Raw genomic sequence first — 17,020 nt, 5'->3', positions numbered from 1 at the left:
AGATTTTATGTATTCAAAGAAAAGTTGACTGAAGTCTATAACCTTAAGAAGCTATTTACTCAAATTATCAAATTATGCCAAAACTTATTTTGTAAAATTTCCTTCAACTGCCCTTTATAGCATTATTTACAAGCTTAATATTACAAAATAATATCTAAAAATAAATTGTGAAACACCCAAATAAAGGACTATGCAACTATTTATAAAGTGTTATTTATCAAAAAACTTCATTTAACCTAGGAAAACAGCTTATGTTAAGATGAAAAAAGAAAAGTAGAAAACCACATAAATTATTATAATTTCATTTCAACTCACAAGAACAAAAATATTGGGAAGACAACAAAGTCAGGACTTTGAAAGCAGATGAAAAAAAAGTAACTGAGCAAACCAAAGAATCTGAATCCTAAGTCAGCAATGAGAAAGCAAAGACATATTGATTTTCACAGCAAGACCTGCAAAGATTCAGGAACTAACAACTCTAGCTCCTAAAATATTTCAACCAGTCAAATATAAACATCAGCCCTCAGACAGATGTCTTCTCTGAAAACTCAGATTTCAAAAACAAAAACCCAAGAAAGCAAAAAGATAAAGACACTGGCCATCAGAGACTAAAAAACGCTTAACCGCAGTCAAGTGTACAGCCAGCAAGCTCTACCCGTATGCACAGACCTCTCAACTGTTTCTTCAGTGGCCCACACTCTCGTGAGTTCATAATGGCCAGGGATCAACAAATACTTGAGAAGAGTCAAAGGCAAAAGCCAGAAAAAACAAATTTAAAAGATCAACTTGGAGAAAATAGACTATGCACAAAAAGAAAGCCTAACAATCAATCTACCATTAATATTAAGATATTTTGAGAAACAGAGGGAGAAAAAAACACTGCATCACTGCATGAATGAGTAAGAATAGGATGCTAGGGGCTTTCCTAGTGATTCAGGGGTTGAGAATCCGCTTTGCAATGCAAGGGAAACCGGTTTGATCCCTGGTTTGAACCCTGAGCCGGGAAGATCCTACATGCCATTTATTAAGCCCATGAGCCTAGAGCTGGTGCTCTGCAACAAAAGAAGCCACCACACCAGTAGCAGAGCAGGCCCCGCTCGCTGCAACTAAAGAAAGCCCACATGGAACCACAAAGACGTTTCAACCACGGCTAAAAAATAAAAATAAATCTTTTTTTTAAACTTTTTTAAACAAAAGAAAGACTCAATACTACAGTTAAATACTGAAGAAAAATCTTCTTATATATTCAAAAACATAACAGTAGAAATAAAAAAGTGAATAGAAGCACTCTGAAGCCAAAGAAATCTCCAGATAATGGAAAACAAAGAGATAGGAAAAGAAAAACGAATCAGCACAAGGAGATTTTGAATTTTTGAATAAGAGGGCCAAAAGGCACATGAAGACAAAGTAAAAAAAATAACAAGAAAATATCCCACAAATGAAGGATTTATACTTCCAGATTTAGAAGGTACAAATAAATGCTTGGTACAATGGATAACAGACCGACACATCTTAAGAAATTCACAACGGTGACAGAGCTCACACATGCTTCCACAGAGCTGGGGGGTGGGGTGGGAGGGAGACCTATGCAGGCGTGCACACACAAACTTTAATATTTGAGAGAAGGCTGTGGCCAATTTTTCTTATACACATCACCCATTCTTACTAGTCACTTCTTTCTTGCCCTCACTCCCAGTTATATAATTGTACAATTGTTTTCATACTCAATTGACTTTATACTGAAGTGTACAAAAAGTCTTTAAGAATGTTGAAACATTAATAAATCCCTGGAGAAACTATAATAAACACCTGGTGGTTCATTGTGCAGTGAAATGGCAATCCACTCCAGAGTCCCAAAGAGTCAGACAGACTTAGTGACCAAACAAAAACAACAAATCTACTTGTCAGTATGTTTAAAAATTCACTTAATCAAAAGTTTAAAAGTTATTTTAAAGAGGCTGACTGGCTGTCCCTCAGAAAACTAAGGATAAAAAAAAAAAAATCTTTGTATTAGATATAAAAATAACTTTAAAAACCTGTTCTTTTGTCCATTCCCCAGTATCAGTCTGAGTCCTTGATCATTTCGTACCTATAGTACTCCAACAGTTTCCTATCTGGACTCTGACTCACATTTCCCCCCTTTATACTCTGTGGCCCACCCTGGTTACCAGTTCTTTTTTCTGAAAACCGATTTGCTTATGCTATTCTTATACCCAAGAACTTTCAAATGGCTTCCTGATACCTATCCATACGTCTGCAGGTTAGGTCCACATTAGTCTTTCACATCATTTCTACCATTCCCAGGCTTCTCTTCTATCTCTCATCGATTCTCAACTCTTCTTTCACACTATCTGGTTTTGTTCACATTGTTTTCTCTGCCTACAATCTTCTCCACTCTCCTCTCTCCTAGTAATGCAAACTTACTCATTTTTAATTGCATCCCATTTGAAACCTTCTAGACTCTGCAATGTAGGATAACCCACTCTCGCCTCTGAACTCCTTACTGTATTTTGTCAATACACCAATATAACACTTTCACAATACAATATGGTTATTAGTTTGTATGTACACATCACTCAGATCATGAGCTCCCTGAACACAGACTGTTTTACTGTAGCACAGGGCTGGGCACAATGAAGGCATTCGGATATGTCAATAAAGTTGGGCAGGTTTTTTTCCTTCTATCTCCTTCTCATCAATCCTAATAATTACAGTTCAAAATGGTAGAGAAATGGACAAGAGCTTGGACTTTATTCAACTACACCATACGCTGCCACCAAAACAGTATTACTTGTAAGTCACTGTCCTAATCACAAACAGACAGTAATTCCTCCAACTCATCTTCCTGGTTTCCATGCTTTCTAAAATTAAACTACACCCTACAAAGCCATGTCTTCTATTCTCCAGAAAAAAATTAACTCTCTGATTCAATAAGGCTGATTTCTTAAATAATTTGACTACACCTATCAAATTCAAGTCCTTATTCCTTCAGGAGTAAATAAATCAGAATGGAACAATCATCTCCTCTCACATGATCAAAAGAAACTTCAAAATGATTTTTTGATAGACTGTATGTATAACTTATTCACTATGGCTACCTTCAATAAAAGACAAGACCCTAGCAGTTTCTTCTTCTTCTTTGCTTTTAGTAGTTTACTGCAAGAAAACACAAAGTATACAAAAACTGGAAGTTTAAAAAGGCAGTTCTTTTTTCTGTTGGAAGAAAATGAAAAGCACCATTGCCAACAAACTATTTCCTCATCAAGATAACTTCTCTAACTATTCACTGCAATTGTAAAAGACAATATATTCAATGTCTAACTAAGTAGGTATCATCAAAAATAACTTGATGACCATTTAAAATAAGAGAGACATCAAACACTTTCAAAATATTTACAGCAGAACAAGAACCAAATACTTACCCAAAGTAGGATGTAAATTAAAATTAAATTCTCTATACAGAACTGTGTCCAGCAGAGCGGCTACATCTGCGGATATAGCACATGCATCGCATAAGGCAGTATTTTGGAGGACAGGGCTATAAGCCCCAAAAGGGACACAGAAAAGTTCCTGCCCATAAAAATTCCCTGAGTGTATAGCTCAAACTAAAAGTCACTCCCAGTCACTGACATCCCAGTGTCACTCAACACAAGAATCAAGAATTAAGACTTAAGGTAAAGGAAGAAGAGTTTACAATCAGGTTTTGAGAAAGTTTGTGGGATGCTGTGTATCACACAAGTATGAAAAAATATTATTATTCTTTGGAATGATCATATGGAATAGAGAAGCAAAAAGTCAGACCTGATACCCAAGTGGTATCAACCTACAAGTTCCTCACTAACTTGCTCCTTTTAAATATTCATTTAAAAAATCAATGACTTTATCCTAATTTTGTTGAGTCTCTCTTGGCGACTCTCAAAGAATACCTAAGATTCTTGAGATACCTTCAACTGTAAGAGACATCACATCAATGATTTCAGTGTCACACAGATAATACAGGGTATGCCATCTACCTTACCATTTTTTAACAGAAAATCAGGAAAAATAAGTCTCCAATTCTGATAAAAATTACAGCAGGATCTACAATGAGTGCTTAGCCTGTTGACATGAACTTTTATATCCTACAAACAAACATACACTTGACTCAAAATAAAATCACAACATACAGCAAGAATAGTTTTACTTTGCATTTGTTAGTATAATAGGCTATAATTCACATGCTTGCAAAAGTGGAGATAAAACAACAATCAGCAAATTTGTAAGTCACCAGGAAGCTGAAGATTTGGAAAAAAGGTAGCTATTTCCATTTTAATCTTGTCCCTCGAGTAGTGGTATGGGAGCAGACTCAAGAACAAAAAATGAGAGCAACCAAGGATAATTTACTAAAATTCACCTTAAAAAGATTGAATCTGCCATCTTGGATCTCTGCACCTGGTGTAACTTCCATAGTACAGTCTTCGGCCTAAGTTAAATAACATATTCCCCATTAAGATACCACATAATTTTTAATTGACAGGCCACATAAAGACAAACCAGCTGTGGCTAGTCTGCAACATGAAACTAAAAACATCAGATAATCATTAATATGAAACTCTGAAAGGGAAGGAGGGGGGAAAAACAAACACGGTAAAACGGAATTTTTAAACTATCATATAGCATTTAACCACCTTTATAGGGAAAAACTGATGTATTTAGGGAATAAAATTGGGATAGTAGAAAAGGCCGGGGTATTTTGGAATATTTACTAATTACCGTAATTTTATTTGTAGTAGAGGTAACTGGTATAACTTCAAGCCCCATTCGTATCCTCTTCTGTTTTTCACAGTAAGCCTTCCAGGTATCTTCATTAAACCCATAATTAAAATAATCAGAAAGATCAGCACCTAAAGATAAAACATACTTTCAGTGGACAAATGATTTCAATTCTATTTTTATGCAGTACATAAAATATAATAAACTGTAAAAATATAGAGTTCTATTAAGTCTTATCACCTCTTCTAATTTTACCAATTCTCCCAATTAATACCATAAAGCAACAGAACTATACAAAGTTTTGACCAAAATGATTTCCTCTAGAATTGGCATTATAATAAAAACAATGAGTCTACTTTTATATAATGCTAGGTCACCTGTAAGATTTAATATTATAAGTCACTATTACTTGTGTGCTTAAGACAATAAAAATTACATTTAAAAAGTAATATTATATGCTGAAAAAAACTTTTCTAATGATTGTTCATACTGTTTGCTAATGATTATTTATACTAAAATTTTTTCAAACTGATATAATCCACAATGATCTTACCAGGTTTACGCCATGGTTTATCTTCAAAAGAATCCAAATCCACCTCCAAGAGCGGAACTCCATTAATGCTTCCAGGCGCATCCAGATCTACTCCTTTCACTTTCGTTCCTACTTTAGAAAATTACAAAACCGTAAAGGACCCATATTAGTGAGACATACCACAGACAAACAGAAAACAATGACAGCCTTTTACTACTGCTAATGCTAGCACTAATTGCGGCAAAGATTTCACACTGAGTAGTAACGTTTCCACAAATAAAAAGTGAGGTCAAAGTGTATGGTGTAGTTATAAGATAAAACAGAGAGATTAGAGACTTCTTGTTTATAATAAGGGATTCCTGTACCAAGAAACTTCCCTCTTTTAAATCATTATCTTCATACATTCTGTGAGCTAAGAAAGATTTCTACCTTTTAAAAAAGCTGTAGAACAAACAAACAACAACAAAATCACACACGTGACAGGAACCCTACGTGACCCACAGCCTAAAGGATTTACTAACTAGCCATTTACAGGAAAGTGCCCACTATATATGGTCAAAACTGTTCTTTTTAACTGGGTTGTAATAACTCACATCTATTCTTGACTTATTCAGATATATGCCCAATTTTCCTATTGATGCAACTACAAATATAAATTTACCGGTAGTTCCATAAACTCTTCCTCCTGTCTTGATGTTAAGATTTACAGGTGCTGTACCATAACTCCTAAAAGCAAAATAATACAAATTATCCTGAAATGCTGCAATGAAAACAGCAAAATATTCAGTATGTACATATAAATTATATACCCACATATTAACTGGATAGACTGACACTAAAACATTTTAGAAAATGTTTTAAATTTTAAAAGTCTATCACTTGCTCAATAAAAGATAAAAACAAATTTTTTAAAAAGTATGATTAATTTTCCATCTTAAAAATCTACCTGTAAATAATTCAATATTCCGCTGTTACAAACTAACCAGAAATTTGGCTGGAAAGGAAAGAATAGTTTATATGCCTTGTTTTAACTTCCTCATCTCCTACTCATTCATCTGGACTTGCAAAATCTCATTGCTTCTTGCCCGCCTAATAATGTTCATCTTTTGTCTCCAACGTGTTAATTGTGACACCTAGGTTATTCTGCCTTAGAAAACTAAGGCTATATTCAATAAAATACTCAAATATTTGTATAAAGCTCCACAGCTATGAATTTAAGAAATATAAGGTAGCTCAAACAAAACTGTTACTATCAAGGAGGACCATCATTACCAACTTGAAAGGTTTCATCATCTCACTGACTAATTAATTCATCTAATAAATGCTTTTGCCTACGGCTTAGGGGTAAAGAACCCGCCTGCAATGCAGGAGAGCAGCAGGAGCCATGCGTTCCATTCCTGGGTCAGGAAGATTCCCTGGAGAAAGAAATGGCAACCCACTCCAGTACTCTTCTTGGGAAATCCCATGGACAGGGAAGCCCGACAGAGGAGTCGATGGGGTCGAAAGAGTCAGACACAACAATAAATGCTTGAGTACCAACAATGTATCACATATAGTTCTAAGCTAAGGACAGAGAATGAGGAACTGGACAAATATGGTTCCTGTCTCTTAATACTTACATTTCAACAATCAAGTTCAGCACAGCAAAAGCACTCTGAGGTATCTATATAAGATATACAAAAGTCCCAGCTATTTGAAAGTACAAAAACCCAGGACTGTCTCCAAATGGTCCTCTTACAGAATTGCTAAAGGATAAATCAAAACCGTATTTATGGCTTACCATAGTTCATTACATGAAGTTCTTTACTTCCCACCCAGCTACTTTCCCTTCCCCACAGTGCCTTTTAAAATGTTACTTTTCTTTTTTAATGCCACCAAGCCTTTGCATTCATTGTCAGTAAAGAAGCTTAGCTGTCTGGAAAACTGTATTCAAGTAAATCTGACACCAATCAATAGCTGCCCTGCCACCATGAGATGTCAGGCTTCTCTAGGGGCTAGATCCTATGTACCTGGATGTCTAAAAGAATTTCAAATTAAATGTACCAAGAAATTTTATTTTAACCTGCTCCTCCCACCTTACCCATATATGGTAATACACTGCTATGTATACAATGAACTAATCTAGAAATCTCCAAATCATTGAGTCCTTTATCTCCCTTTCCATCTATAACCAACCATTACCCACATTATTTCCATTTATTCTTTACTCATATATATCAAATTATTTCATCTATCCCTATATTCCTGCTGCTGGCTTAGTTTTATCATCCCATATGGATGATTACTTCAAATCTATTAACTAATTTCTGTCTAGCACATCTCAACTACTTCTGCTAGTTTTATTTCAAATGTGACCGACTATTTATAATAACCTTTAAAGGTTCCATGATGACATGGCAAAAATGTACTAACGCTCCTCTTCTGTGGTTTAAATAAGCAATCTTTCTCATCTACCTTACTCTCCAGCATTCTGGTTCCTCTAAGTCATGCTTCCACTACATCTAAGTAGCTTCCTCTGCCAAAACCATCAGTCCATTTCCTTCTGTCTCAAAAATTACTGAAATAACTTCAAATACTACCTCCTTTAGAATTTTCTCTTTAACACATGCAGACTTTTAGCAACCGTCCTCTCAAAACTTTTAAATCACTGTACATGTTTCTAGCTAAGCACTTACACTGCTTAGCTAGAAAGCGTTTGCTCACATGTCTGTCTTCCTCACTACTTTTGATAAACAAAAATAGTTTATATTCCCCTCATCAATTAACAGAATGCCACACAAGCCGTCTTTAAAAAGTATTTAATGAACGAGCAGATGAATTTCAAAGACACAGCTGAGAAGCCACTATTCTATACAAGGTAAATTATTCCTACCCTAAGATTTGCTTTTCTTCCTACCTTACTTGCAGATACAATAAACTGTGACAAAAAGTGTGTTACCTACAACAATTCTAGTTTTTACTTTCTAGCAGCTTAAATAAACCAATTTAGCATTGTTGCTTAAAAACAATTTCCTCTTTAAATTTGCTTCTGAAAACACTGCACAAAGTAAGTATTCATCAAATTTTCTCCTTGGCTTTCTTTCAGTTTTCAATGGCTATATCTTGAGATAGCAAGGTTAAAAAAGCTTTATACTCTCCAGAAAGATCTGTAACTTAGTTTGAAATGCATTAAAGAATACAAAAGAAAAGATGGACTGTTGAATGGGTGGAGGCATGGAGGTAGGTAGTAGACAGACAGGTGATACAGCAAACACAGCAAAACATAAATTATATAATCCAGCTGATGAGTAAACGGGTGTCCACATCAATTCCTTAAACTTCTTCGAATGTTTGAAAATTTTCATGGTCAAATGTTGAGGGAAGAAAAAAGTTCAAAGACAACTGTGTTTTTTAACATGCAGTCTATTTACTAAATAAACATCTACTAAATACCATATGTAGGACAATGTAAGAAATAGGAAAATTCATAAACCATGGTTTCTACTCAAAGATTTCAGAGTCTAACTGTGTTAAAAGTGCAAACATAACTACAATCCATGAAACTGCTATAAGAAATAAAGTTCAGATAAAAGTACTATGGGAGTCTATGTGTATTTGATGTTTGTATGAAAGTCTTATCCCAAAATTGGTCATATTAGTAAAAAATAATCACCATTTCCTTTAATTCTTCTATACTTGCAAATACAAATAATTTTAGAGGATAATATTTACTAAAAATGCAATGAATACTATGGTATTATTTTGAAGTGTTCCTTCTGTGTAGTGCAAATGAAAAACAAAGTCAAAGTGTTAGTCACTCAATTGTGTCCAACTCTTTGTGACCCCACGGACTGCAGCCTGCCAGCAGGACTGTAGTTCCTCCTGTCTATGGGATTCTCCAGTCAAGAATACCGGAGGGGGTAGACATTCCTTTCTCCAGGGGATGTTCCCAACCCAGGGAGTGAACCCAGGTCATCTCCTGCACGGTAGGTAGATTCTTTACTATCTGAGCCACCAGGGAAGCCCAGATGACAAAGGCCTATTACCATAAGGGCTTACTAACCTCACAAGCTCAACACTAATCATTTACTTTAAGTGGGGATGAGGAGAACATCAGCATTACCCTAACATGAATCATTTAAATCCTGCCCCCCCACAAAAGTTGCTAGGGTCTTAAAATTCCACAAGCAGTCATTATTATAATGCAAAACTGATTTTGACAACTGAATTACCTTTAAGCTTCCTGAAATAACTTCAAAAAATTTCTCTACTAGATACAATATTCAAAAGTATTTCTGTATATAGTGTTCCATTTCAGATAAGACTGTGCAATTAATGAAAAGCTTGTTTCCAATGTACTAGTACCACAGTATACATCCAAATTGAAAAGCAGAGAAACAATGTCAACTCTTATTCTACCACCACAACAAAATCACAATCTGTACTTTATTCCTCAGCAGTCCACTCACTTGATCCAGCTTTATAGACTATAAACCCTGAGACAACATATTGGCATAAACAGCCCTCAGGATTATTAACCACTTGAAAAATAATACTATAAAAAGCAAAAAGAAGTACTTTGGTTATTGTTTCTACTGAACCAAAAAACCTAAACTCAGGTCTGGAAAAGTAATAAAATGTTAAAAACAATATAGATGCAAACAACAATTTAAGGTTTTCTAATTAAAGAATCTGTGGCACTCAATTAATTTGTAAAAACACTTCAATTTCAAGAATAAAAAACTGCTACTTCCACACAGGTTTACCTAACTTTATATTTAAGAAAAAAATTTAATTCTGAAATCCCTTTACATCATGAGATGTAACTAGATGCACGCATGCATGCCAAGTCGCTTCAGTTGTGTCTTGACTCTTTATGACCCTATGGACCACAGCCCTCCAGGCTCCTCTTTCCATGGGATTCTCCATGCAAGAATACTTGAGTGGGTTCCCCTGCCTTCCTCCAGGGGATCTTCCCGACCCAGAGATCAAACCTGTGTCTCTTATGTCTCCTGCACTGGCAGGCGGGTTCTTTACTACTAGTGCCACCTGGGAAGCCCTGTAACTAACATATAATACTGTATTAACTTCAGGTTTACAACAGAATGATTTGACATACATATAAATTGTCAAAATGATTACAGTAAGTTAACATCCATCACCACAGATAGTTACAAATATTTTTTTTCCTTGTGACAAGAACTTGTACCTACTATCTTAGCAATTTATCAGATGAAATTTTAGTAAGAATTCATATCATGGTCAGATGGAAAATTGTAAAAACAATGGAATCAATCACTAATTGTCTGATACAGGCACACTGCCTTTGATTTAAGCACATACAACTGTTATGTATAACTCACCCATACTGTGGTGCTCCTGTTTTAATGTCTCCTATAGTGACATGAACATCGTCCTCATCATCATCACTGTCGCTATCACTATCATCTTCAGTCTCAGTCACTTTCTACACCAAAAAAGAACAACCACAAAATGCACTCATTAACCCGTTTCAACATTTGATCTGAGATGTGTAACTGAAAAGGTAACCATTTTGCATTTTTTGAGCTCCTTTTAAAGGAAAAAGTTATAGTGTCGCTGCCTATTTCAACTCATTTACAACTCTGATGTTTTACATGACCAAAGGATAATGATGTTAAGTAAAACTTTTTCTCATCATCGTCTTTTTGTAAATAACACCGTATGTATTTTTCCTATTAAGAACTGCTCCTCTTAAAAATAAGATCTAAGGCAACATACTAAAATATCAACTTAAAAAAATTTGAGGAATTCTTAACAGAAAGAACATGAAGGTAAAAGGAAAACAATTTTTAAGGGTCACAGAGTCATGGTTAAAATCACCAAACAGTTAAAAAACAGTTCACTTACTCCTGACAATCATTTACACACAGTTGAGGCCCTGCATGCAAATGACTGAGGGAATACTTCAATTCCATGAGTAAAAGTTGGGCCATACACAAAGGTTTTATTTTGGCTCTAAAAGGCTGTTTTGTGCTTAGTCACATAAGAGTAAAATTAAAAAATAGAACTCATAGGCTAAATACTTTTTTGTATATAAGTTCGAGCTTACAGAATACAATTTTGTTTTTATAGGATTAAAACATGTTAAAACATTCCTAAGACCAATGATTTGTCACCTGCAAAATGTCACTTTTAATAGGCATGAGGTCAGACTGTCACACACACACACATATATAAATATATATAAATAAAATATAGATATATCTGCTAAAGAAACTGACAAACTTGGGTTGCAAGATGCAATGTTTGGTTTGAAAAAAACTAGGTTCTCTATTATTATTAAACTGCTCTTTTATTAAAGCAATAAACATTAAACCTTTGTAAATGTTCCATTTCATCTAGCGTTTCCTCCCACTAATTCTCATGCAAAATACTGCAAGTAATTCTAAATTTTGGATTTTTTTCCTATGTGAACGGGAAACTGCCGATAAAGATTTTGAACAGAGAAGTAACCAGATCTCAAAGCCTTGTGTTACCGGTTTAGGTACGCCATTTTCAGGAGTTTCGTCTTCAATTCCAGATGGAGGATTCGCACTATAAGCAACAGAAAACAAGCACACGCTGTGTATTACTTTTCTGAAGTAAGGATGGAGCATTACAGTATTTTTAAGCTATGTCTGATAGTTTCTTGAAATTACTGTCTCCGTTGGATAAGAAGATGGTAAAAACTGCCTGTCTTACTCTGCTATTCCTAATGCCTATACAAAACATGTACATTCAACACTGGAAGTAAAATGGAATTGCACCCAGTTTGTTAATGATGCCAAATTTGCAGTTTGATGATGGGATACAATTTGAGTTTCTTACATTTTTAAAATATGCATCATACTTAATCTATGTAACAGTTTCCTCTTTTCTTCCTCATTTTATAGTTTCATCTTATTGGATATATGTCCTTTGTGAAATAAGAAACAAATTTTAAGATTTTAAAACAGTTAATTTTCACTTAAGATTGCCTTCCAGTTTGGCAGTAAGGAGCTCCAGATCTAATTTTCACACATGACAAAAATACTTTTTTAAGGCTAGTTATTAATTTGAATTTGCCCTGTTATAACAAAATTGCTATATAATAATAAATATTCTTATTCTCACGAGACTCAGCATATGGCCATTATCCATGGTGTCAGATTTTCAGTACTATAGTGCAATTGGTTCTTACAATTATAATTTTTATAGTAGACATTAACCATTAACCTCATTTTATAGATAAATAAACTCAACTACAAGGCAACTCACAATTATGTAGGTAAAGCATTTCTAGGAAAAATGTCCAGATGTTGATACAGTTCAAAGCTCTTTTCACTGAATTCCTGCCAATCTCTTCTAAACTTCACTTTTTGTCAGTTTCTATAGGAATCAATTTAATCCCTAGAGCGTTTTTTTTTTTTTTTCATAATACAATTTCCAAATAAAGCAAAATGAAGGGTAAAACCTGAAAATTTATCTGTTAAATTTTCATTGTTCTACACTGGCCCAAAGAAAAAAATATGCAACTATGATTATTCAGTACATTTCTCAGAAACCAGCTGGGCTTGTTCTTTTATGTCACAAAACAGTATATTTAACCAAAACTTGGATCAGTGACACATGACAATTAGAGATAGCACAATGCAATGGTTAATGACAATTTCAAGGATGGGTTAGTCACTTTTTTAGTCACAAGAATCTGAGGAAAACTAATAGCAAGAGCTCAGCTTATTTAGGGCAATGTAATATGTACCACTCTGAATACCACAACACAGGTTTGTTTGGCAGGGTGCTCGTGCCCAACAGACTTAAGTTTTTATTCTCTATCACCATTAAGATGCTAGAAATGTGGTAAAATTATAAGCTTTTTCTAGAAAAATAAAATTTTAAAGATAGATCTTTTCCTTTGGATGAAATAAACAGCTTTCCAAATAAAGTGCTAATAAGGAACATGGAGACATTTTGACAGCGACAAGGGAGAGGGCTTCCTCTCCAATCAATTTAATCAGGCTGTGTACTGAGGAAGTAAGAAATCAGAAAATACGCTTCAAGAACTGTAGCCAAGAACTCATATTAACAAAATAAAATAAAAATTAGTTCACAAAATCGTGTTATTATCATTAATTTCTGAACCAACTGAAAAAAAGGACAGGAAGTAATATTACTTTCATCACTATATACTACACAAATCCTAACTTTGTGATTAATTGAGATCAGGGTTAGGAACTGATTTGGATATATCCATCTCAAAATTAAATAACAAGATTTCAGATGGTACAGTACTGAGTTAATTAAAAAAAAAAAACACATCCAAAATAGGGATATTTTTAAGCTAAGAATAAGCTCAACACCCCCTAAGCTGTTTCCATTTTTCACTTCTTCCCTTCATCCACTTTTTAAAAAACAGCAGCAGAGATACAATTCATATTCCATACAATCTACTCATTTGAAACATACAACCAGAAGATTAAGTATGAAGACAGAATACTGTATCTATCTAATTATAGTACATTTCCATCATCCCCAAAAGAAATCTTACAGATATGTAGTTGGTCTCCATTTTTCCTACCCCAGTAACTACTAACTACCTTCTGTATCTTTGGATTTACCTATTGTATACACTTAATATAATTAGAAACACGATACATAGTCCTTTGTGCCTGGCTTCTTTCACTAAGCATAATGTTTTCAAGGTTCACCTGTGTTCTAACATATCAGTACTTCGTTTCTCTTCACTGTCAAACAGTATTTCAACTTATGAATATATCACTTTTCTAAATCTGTTCATTCATCATTTAATGGCTATTATGAATAATGCTGCTATGAACATTCACATAAAACTTTTTGTGATGTGTTTTAATTTCTCTAAAGAATGTATCTAGGAGTAGAATTCCTGGATCATGTATATATGGCAGCTCTACATTTTAACCTTTAGAGAAACCATTAGACAGTTTTCCATAGTAGTTGCACCATTTTACAATTCCACCATCAGAGTTACAATTTCTCTGTATTTTCAGGAGCACCTGTTACTACCTGTCTTGATTATAACCATCCTAGAGTCAGACACGACTGAGCGACTTCACTTTGACTTTTCACTTTCATGCATTGGAAGAAGGAAATGGCAACCCACTCCAGTGTTCTTGCCTGGAGAATCCCAGGGATGGGGGAGCCTGATGGGCTGCTGTCTATGGGGTCGCACAGAGTCAGACACGACTGAAGCGACTTAGCAGCAGCAGCAGTGGGTGTGAGGTGGCATTTCCTCCTCTTTTTAAACCCAAATATTCTTTAAAAGTCATTTTTGCAATCATGCCTCCCCCATTATAAGACACTAAGGAATCCGGTCAGAGTAATGTCAGCGTGTATCCATGTACTTGTATCAATGAGCTATTCCGAATTTAGGATAAGTTTCTAGCTTCCTAATATGTTCGATAAATGACACTCACACCTTTCTAATTAATCTAACACTTCCAATCTTATAAGAAATTCATTCGTTCCACACTTAATTTTACATTTGAAATACTTAAGTTGTAGTTACCCAAATAACTCTTTATTTTTTAAAAATTTAAACCTTTTTTCCTTAGTAGTGTAATGGTTATACCGTATACTCCACTACTGAGCTCACTTAAGATTACGAAGTTATTTAATATGAAAGATATTCAAATCCTTACCTCAAAACCTGTTTGTCCCCTAGGCTATTAGCAAACAGAATTGGTTTAAGAGTACATCCTGAAATAGTAATAAACTATAAAGGACTCAAGTGTCTTCCAATCTCATTCAAGCAATGATTATAACCAAATAATGTTGACAGTCTGTTGACAGGACCACTGTACCACACAATCTTTGTTGAGTATCAACAAGAAATTTCACTAACCTGGCATTTTCTTCTTCTGGCCTTTCAACTTCATTTTCATCTACCAAAAAAAATACATACACACATAAATAAAATTAACAAATCACTCTTAAAGAAACCATTATTATGAAAATCTGAAGTGATCATCACAAGCACTAACCTAGGTCCTTTGCCAAATCAGTGTGCACATGCACGTCCCATGGGCCTATAAGCACATCCAAAGTTAGATCACCTTAGAATGACTTAACAAGATTATGTTTCTAATGAAAAATAAAATTTAAAAAATCAACTTTTAAGTAAAGATTTCTAGGTCTTTGTAAAAGAAACCCTACACAGTTACATTTCAAAGAGTACTAACTAATGCTAAATCTTGCACCAAAGGTAATGTATTTTACAAGTTTACCAGAATCAACATTTGTCAAAGTCACATCAAGGAGCAGCAAGGTGCCCAAACATGCACTTTTACTGGACTACTCTAAACACAATCGAGAATATGCCCTTTAGGCACGAAACAAACATTAACTTTCAAACTTAGCACAAACAGACAAAAAGGGACTGTGACTTCATGGAAGTTAAAAAACAAATGTCAAACAAATCTCTTTCAACGGGTAAGCAAAAGATGCAGTAAATTCATTTTGTGAAAAAGATAGATACACGAGATGATACTGAAAACCATAAGCCTAAGGGACATGAGGTACTTCTACGTGGGTTAAAGCGCAGTCTCTTAAAAAAGAAAAATTTCACCTTAATACAGGAGACATTCAGGGTTTTCTTTATGGGCCATAATGTATTCCATCTCTTTCTCTCACTCTTTTTAATTAATTATTTTTAAAGCACGACTTTCAGACAAGGAGGTACCCTTGCAGGTGCATTCCACACAAACTGACCATCAAGAAACAAGACGTTAGTTTAACAGCATCAACTTTATTTAGCTATTATTACAGAATGACTGTTTGTGGGACAAGAAGGGCATCCTACAGTCAAAGGGCAACAAGAAACACGCCAACAAAGCTCAGAATCGATACAAGAAACAAGTGAAAGAGTGGCGAGGCGGCCGAGAACGGCGGGCGCGGAGGAGGGCGAGGCTGGGTTCCGACCCCGCGCCCCCGGCCCGGCCCGGCCCCGCAGCCGCTGGGTCGTTGCGCGTTGGGGGCGTGGGCTGGGCGGGAGGAGGCGGAGGGGGCGGGGAACGCGCACGCCGCGCTCGGCCTAAGACAGGCCGGAGGAAGCTCCGCACGGAAGGCCGCAGGCGGCGGCGTGAGGGGCCCGGGACGCCGGCAGTTTGCGGGTCGGGAGGGGAAGCCTGAGAGAACCCGGGAGAGAGAGAAGGGACAGGAAGTTCCGTACCGCCATAGAGCCACTCTTCCTCCTCATCCCCTCCGGTCCCGCCGCTCAGCTCCGACACTAGGCGCTCGACCTCGCCGGCCGACATGGCCGCTCCGAGCACAACTTAAGCGCAGTGATCAACAGCCCCCTCCAACCCCTTCCCCTGCCTCGCTGACCAGGGGCTCGAGAGGGGCGCGAACCCGCCGGCGAGCGGACGAAGGAAGCACGAGACTGAAATCCAGGGCAGACAGCCGCGGAGGCGGCAAAGCAGACGACTCCGGCGCCCTCCGCCCGCGCACGCGCAGCAGCACCAAAGCGGCGCGGCGTTTCTAGGTGGCTTCACTTCCGCGGCGGCGGCCACCTGAGTCTTGGTGCGCATGCGCGTCGTGGCGGGCCCCGCCCCCCTATGGGATCCCGCCGGCGTTTTAGCGTGGCTTTATCGCCTGACGTTCTACGTTGGCTAGAATTCCCCTCCCCCTATGTGGACTCTGATAACTTGTGTTTCTACTGCTGGAGAGAACACCATTCTTACTTTCTGGCTTTGATGCCTGCATTCTCTTCTCTACCTGTTC

The 17,020-nt window shown here is 36.3% G+C and overlaps 1 protein-coding gene across 18 annotated transcripts in view; it reads right to left on the bottom strand.

Annotated features, from left to right (window-relative positions):
- FIP1L1 (factor interacting with PAPOLA and CPSF1) overlaps positions 1 to 16,783 on the bottom strand; it is a 71,350-nt gene extending 54,567 nt beyond the window's left edge. For 3 of the 18 annotated variants that reach the window (XM_015096509.4, XM_015096510.4, XM_042251858.2), the window contains exons 1-8: positions 16,470 to 16,783; positions 15,283 to 15,327; positions 15,144 to 15,183; positions 11,782 to 11,839; positions 10,627 to 10,730; positions 5,946 to 6,010; positions 5,306 to 5,413; positions 4,753 to 4,883 (exon numbers count right to left, since the gene is read on the bottom strand). In XM_015096509.4, coding sequence (XP_014951995.1) covers positions 4,753 to 4,883; positions 5,306 to 5,413; positions 5,946 to 6,010; positions 10,627 to 10,730; positions 11,782 to 11,839; positions 15,144 to 15,183; positions 15,283 to 15,327; positions 16,470 to 16,554 — 636 coding nt within the window. In that variant the 5' untranslated portion in view covers positions 16,555 to 16,783. Of the gene's footprint in view, positions 1 to 4,393; positions 4,463 to 4,752; positions 4,884 to 5,305; positions 5,417 to 5,945; positions 6,011 to 10,626; positions 10,731 to 11,781; positions 11,840 to 15,143; positions 15,184 to 15,282; positions 15,328 to 16,469 lie in introns of all 18 variants that reach the window. The other 15 variants (XM_015096503.4, XM_015096505.4, XM_015096504.4 and 12 more) reach the window with 8 other exon arrangements.
- Between the last annotated feature and the right edge of the window lie 237 nt (positions 16,784 to 17,020).

This window comes from Ovis aries, chromosome 6, assembly GCF_016772045.2.
Source record: "Ovis aries strain OAR_USU_Benz2616 breed Rambouillet chromosome 6, ARS-UI_Ramb_v3.0, whole genome shotgun sequence".
Taxonomy (NCBI): domain Eukaryota; kingdom Metazoa; phylum Chordata; class Mammalia; order Artiodactyla; family Bovidae; genus Ovis; species Ovis aries.
The sequence above is the reverse complement of the archived record's forward strand: the minus strand, read 5'-3'. Positions and strand labels throughout refer to the sequence as shown.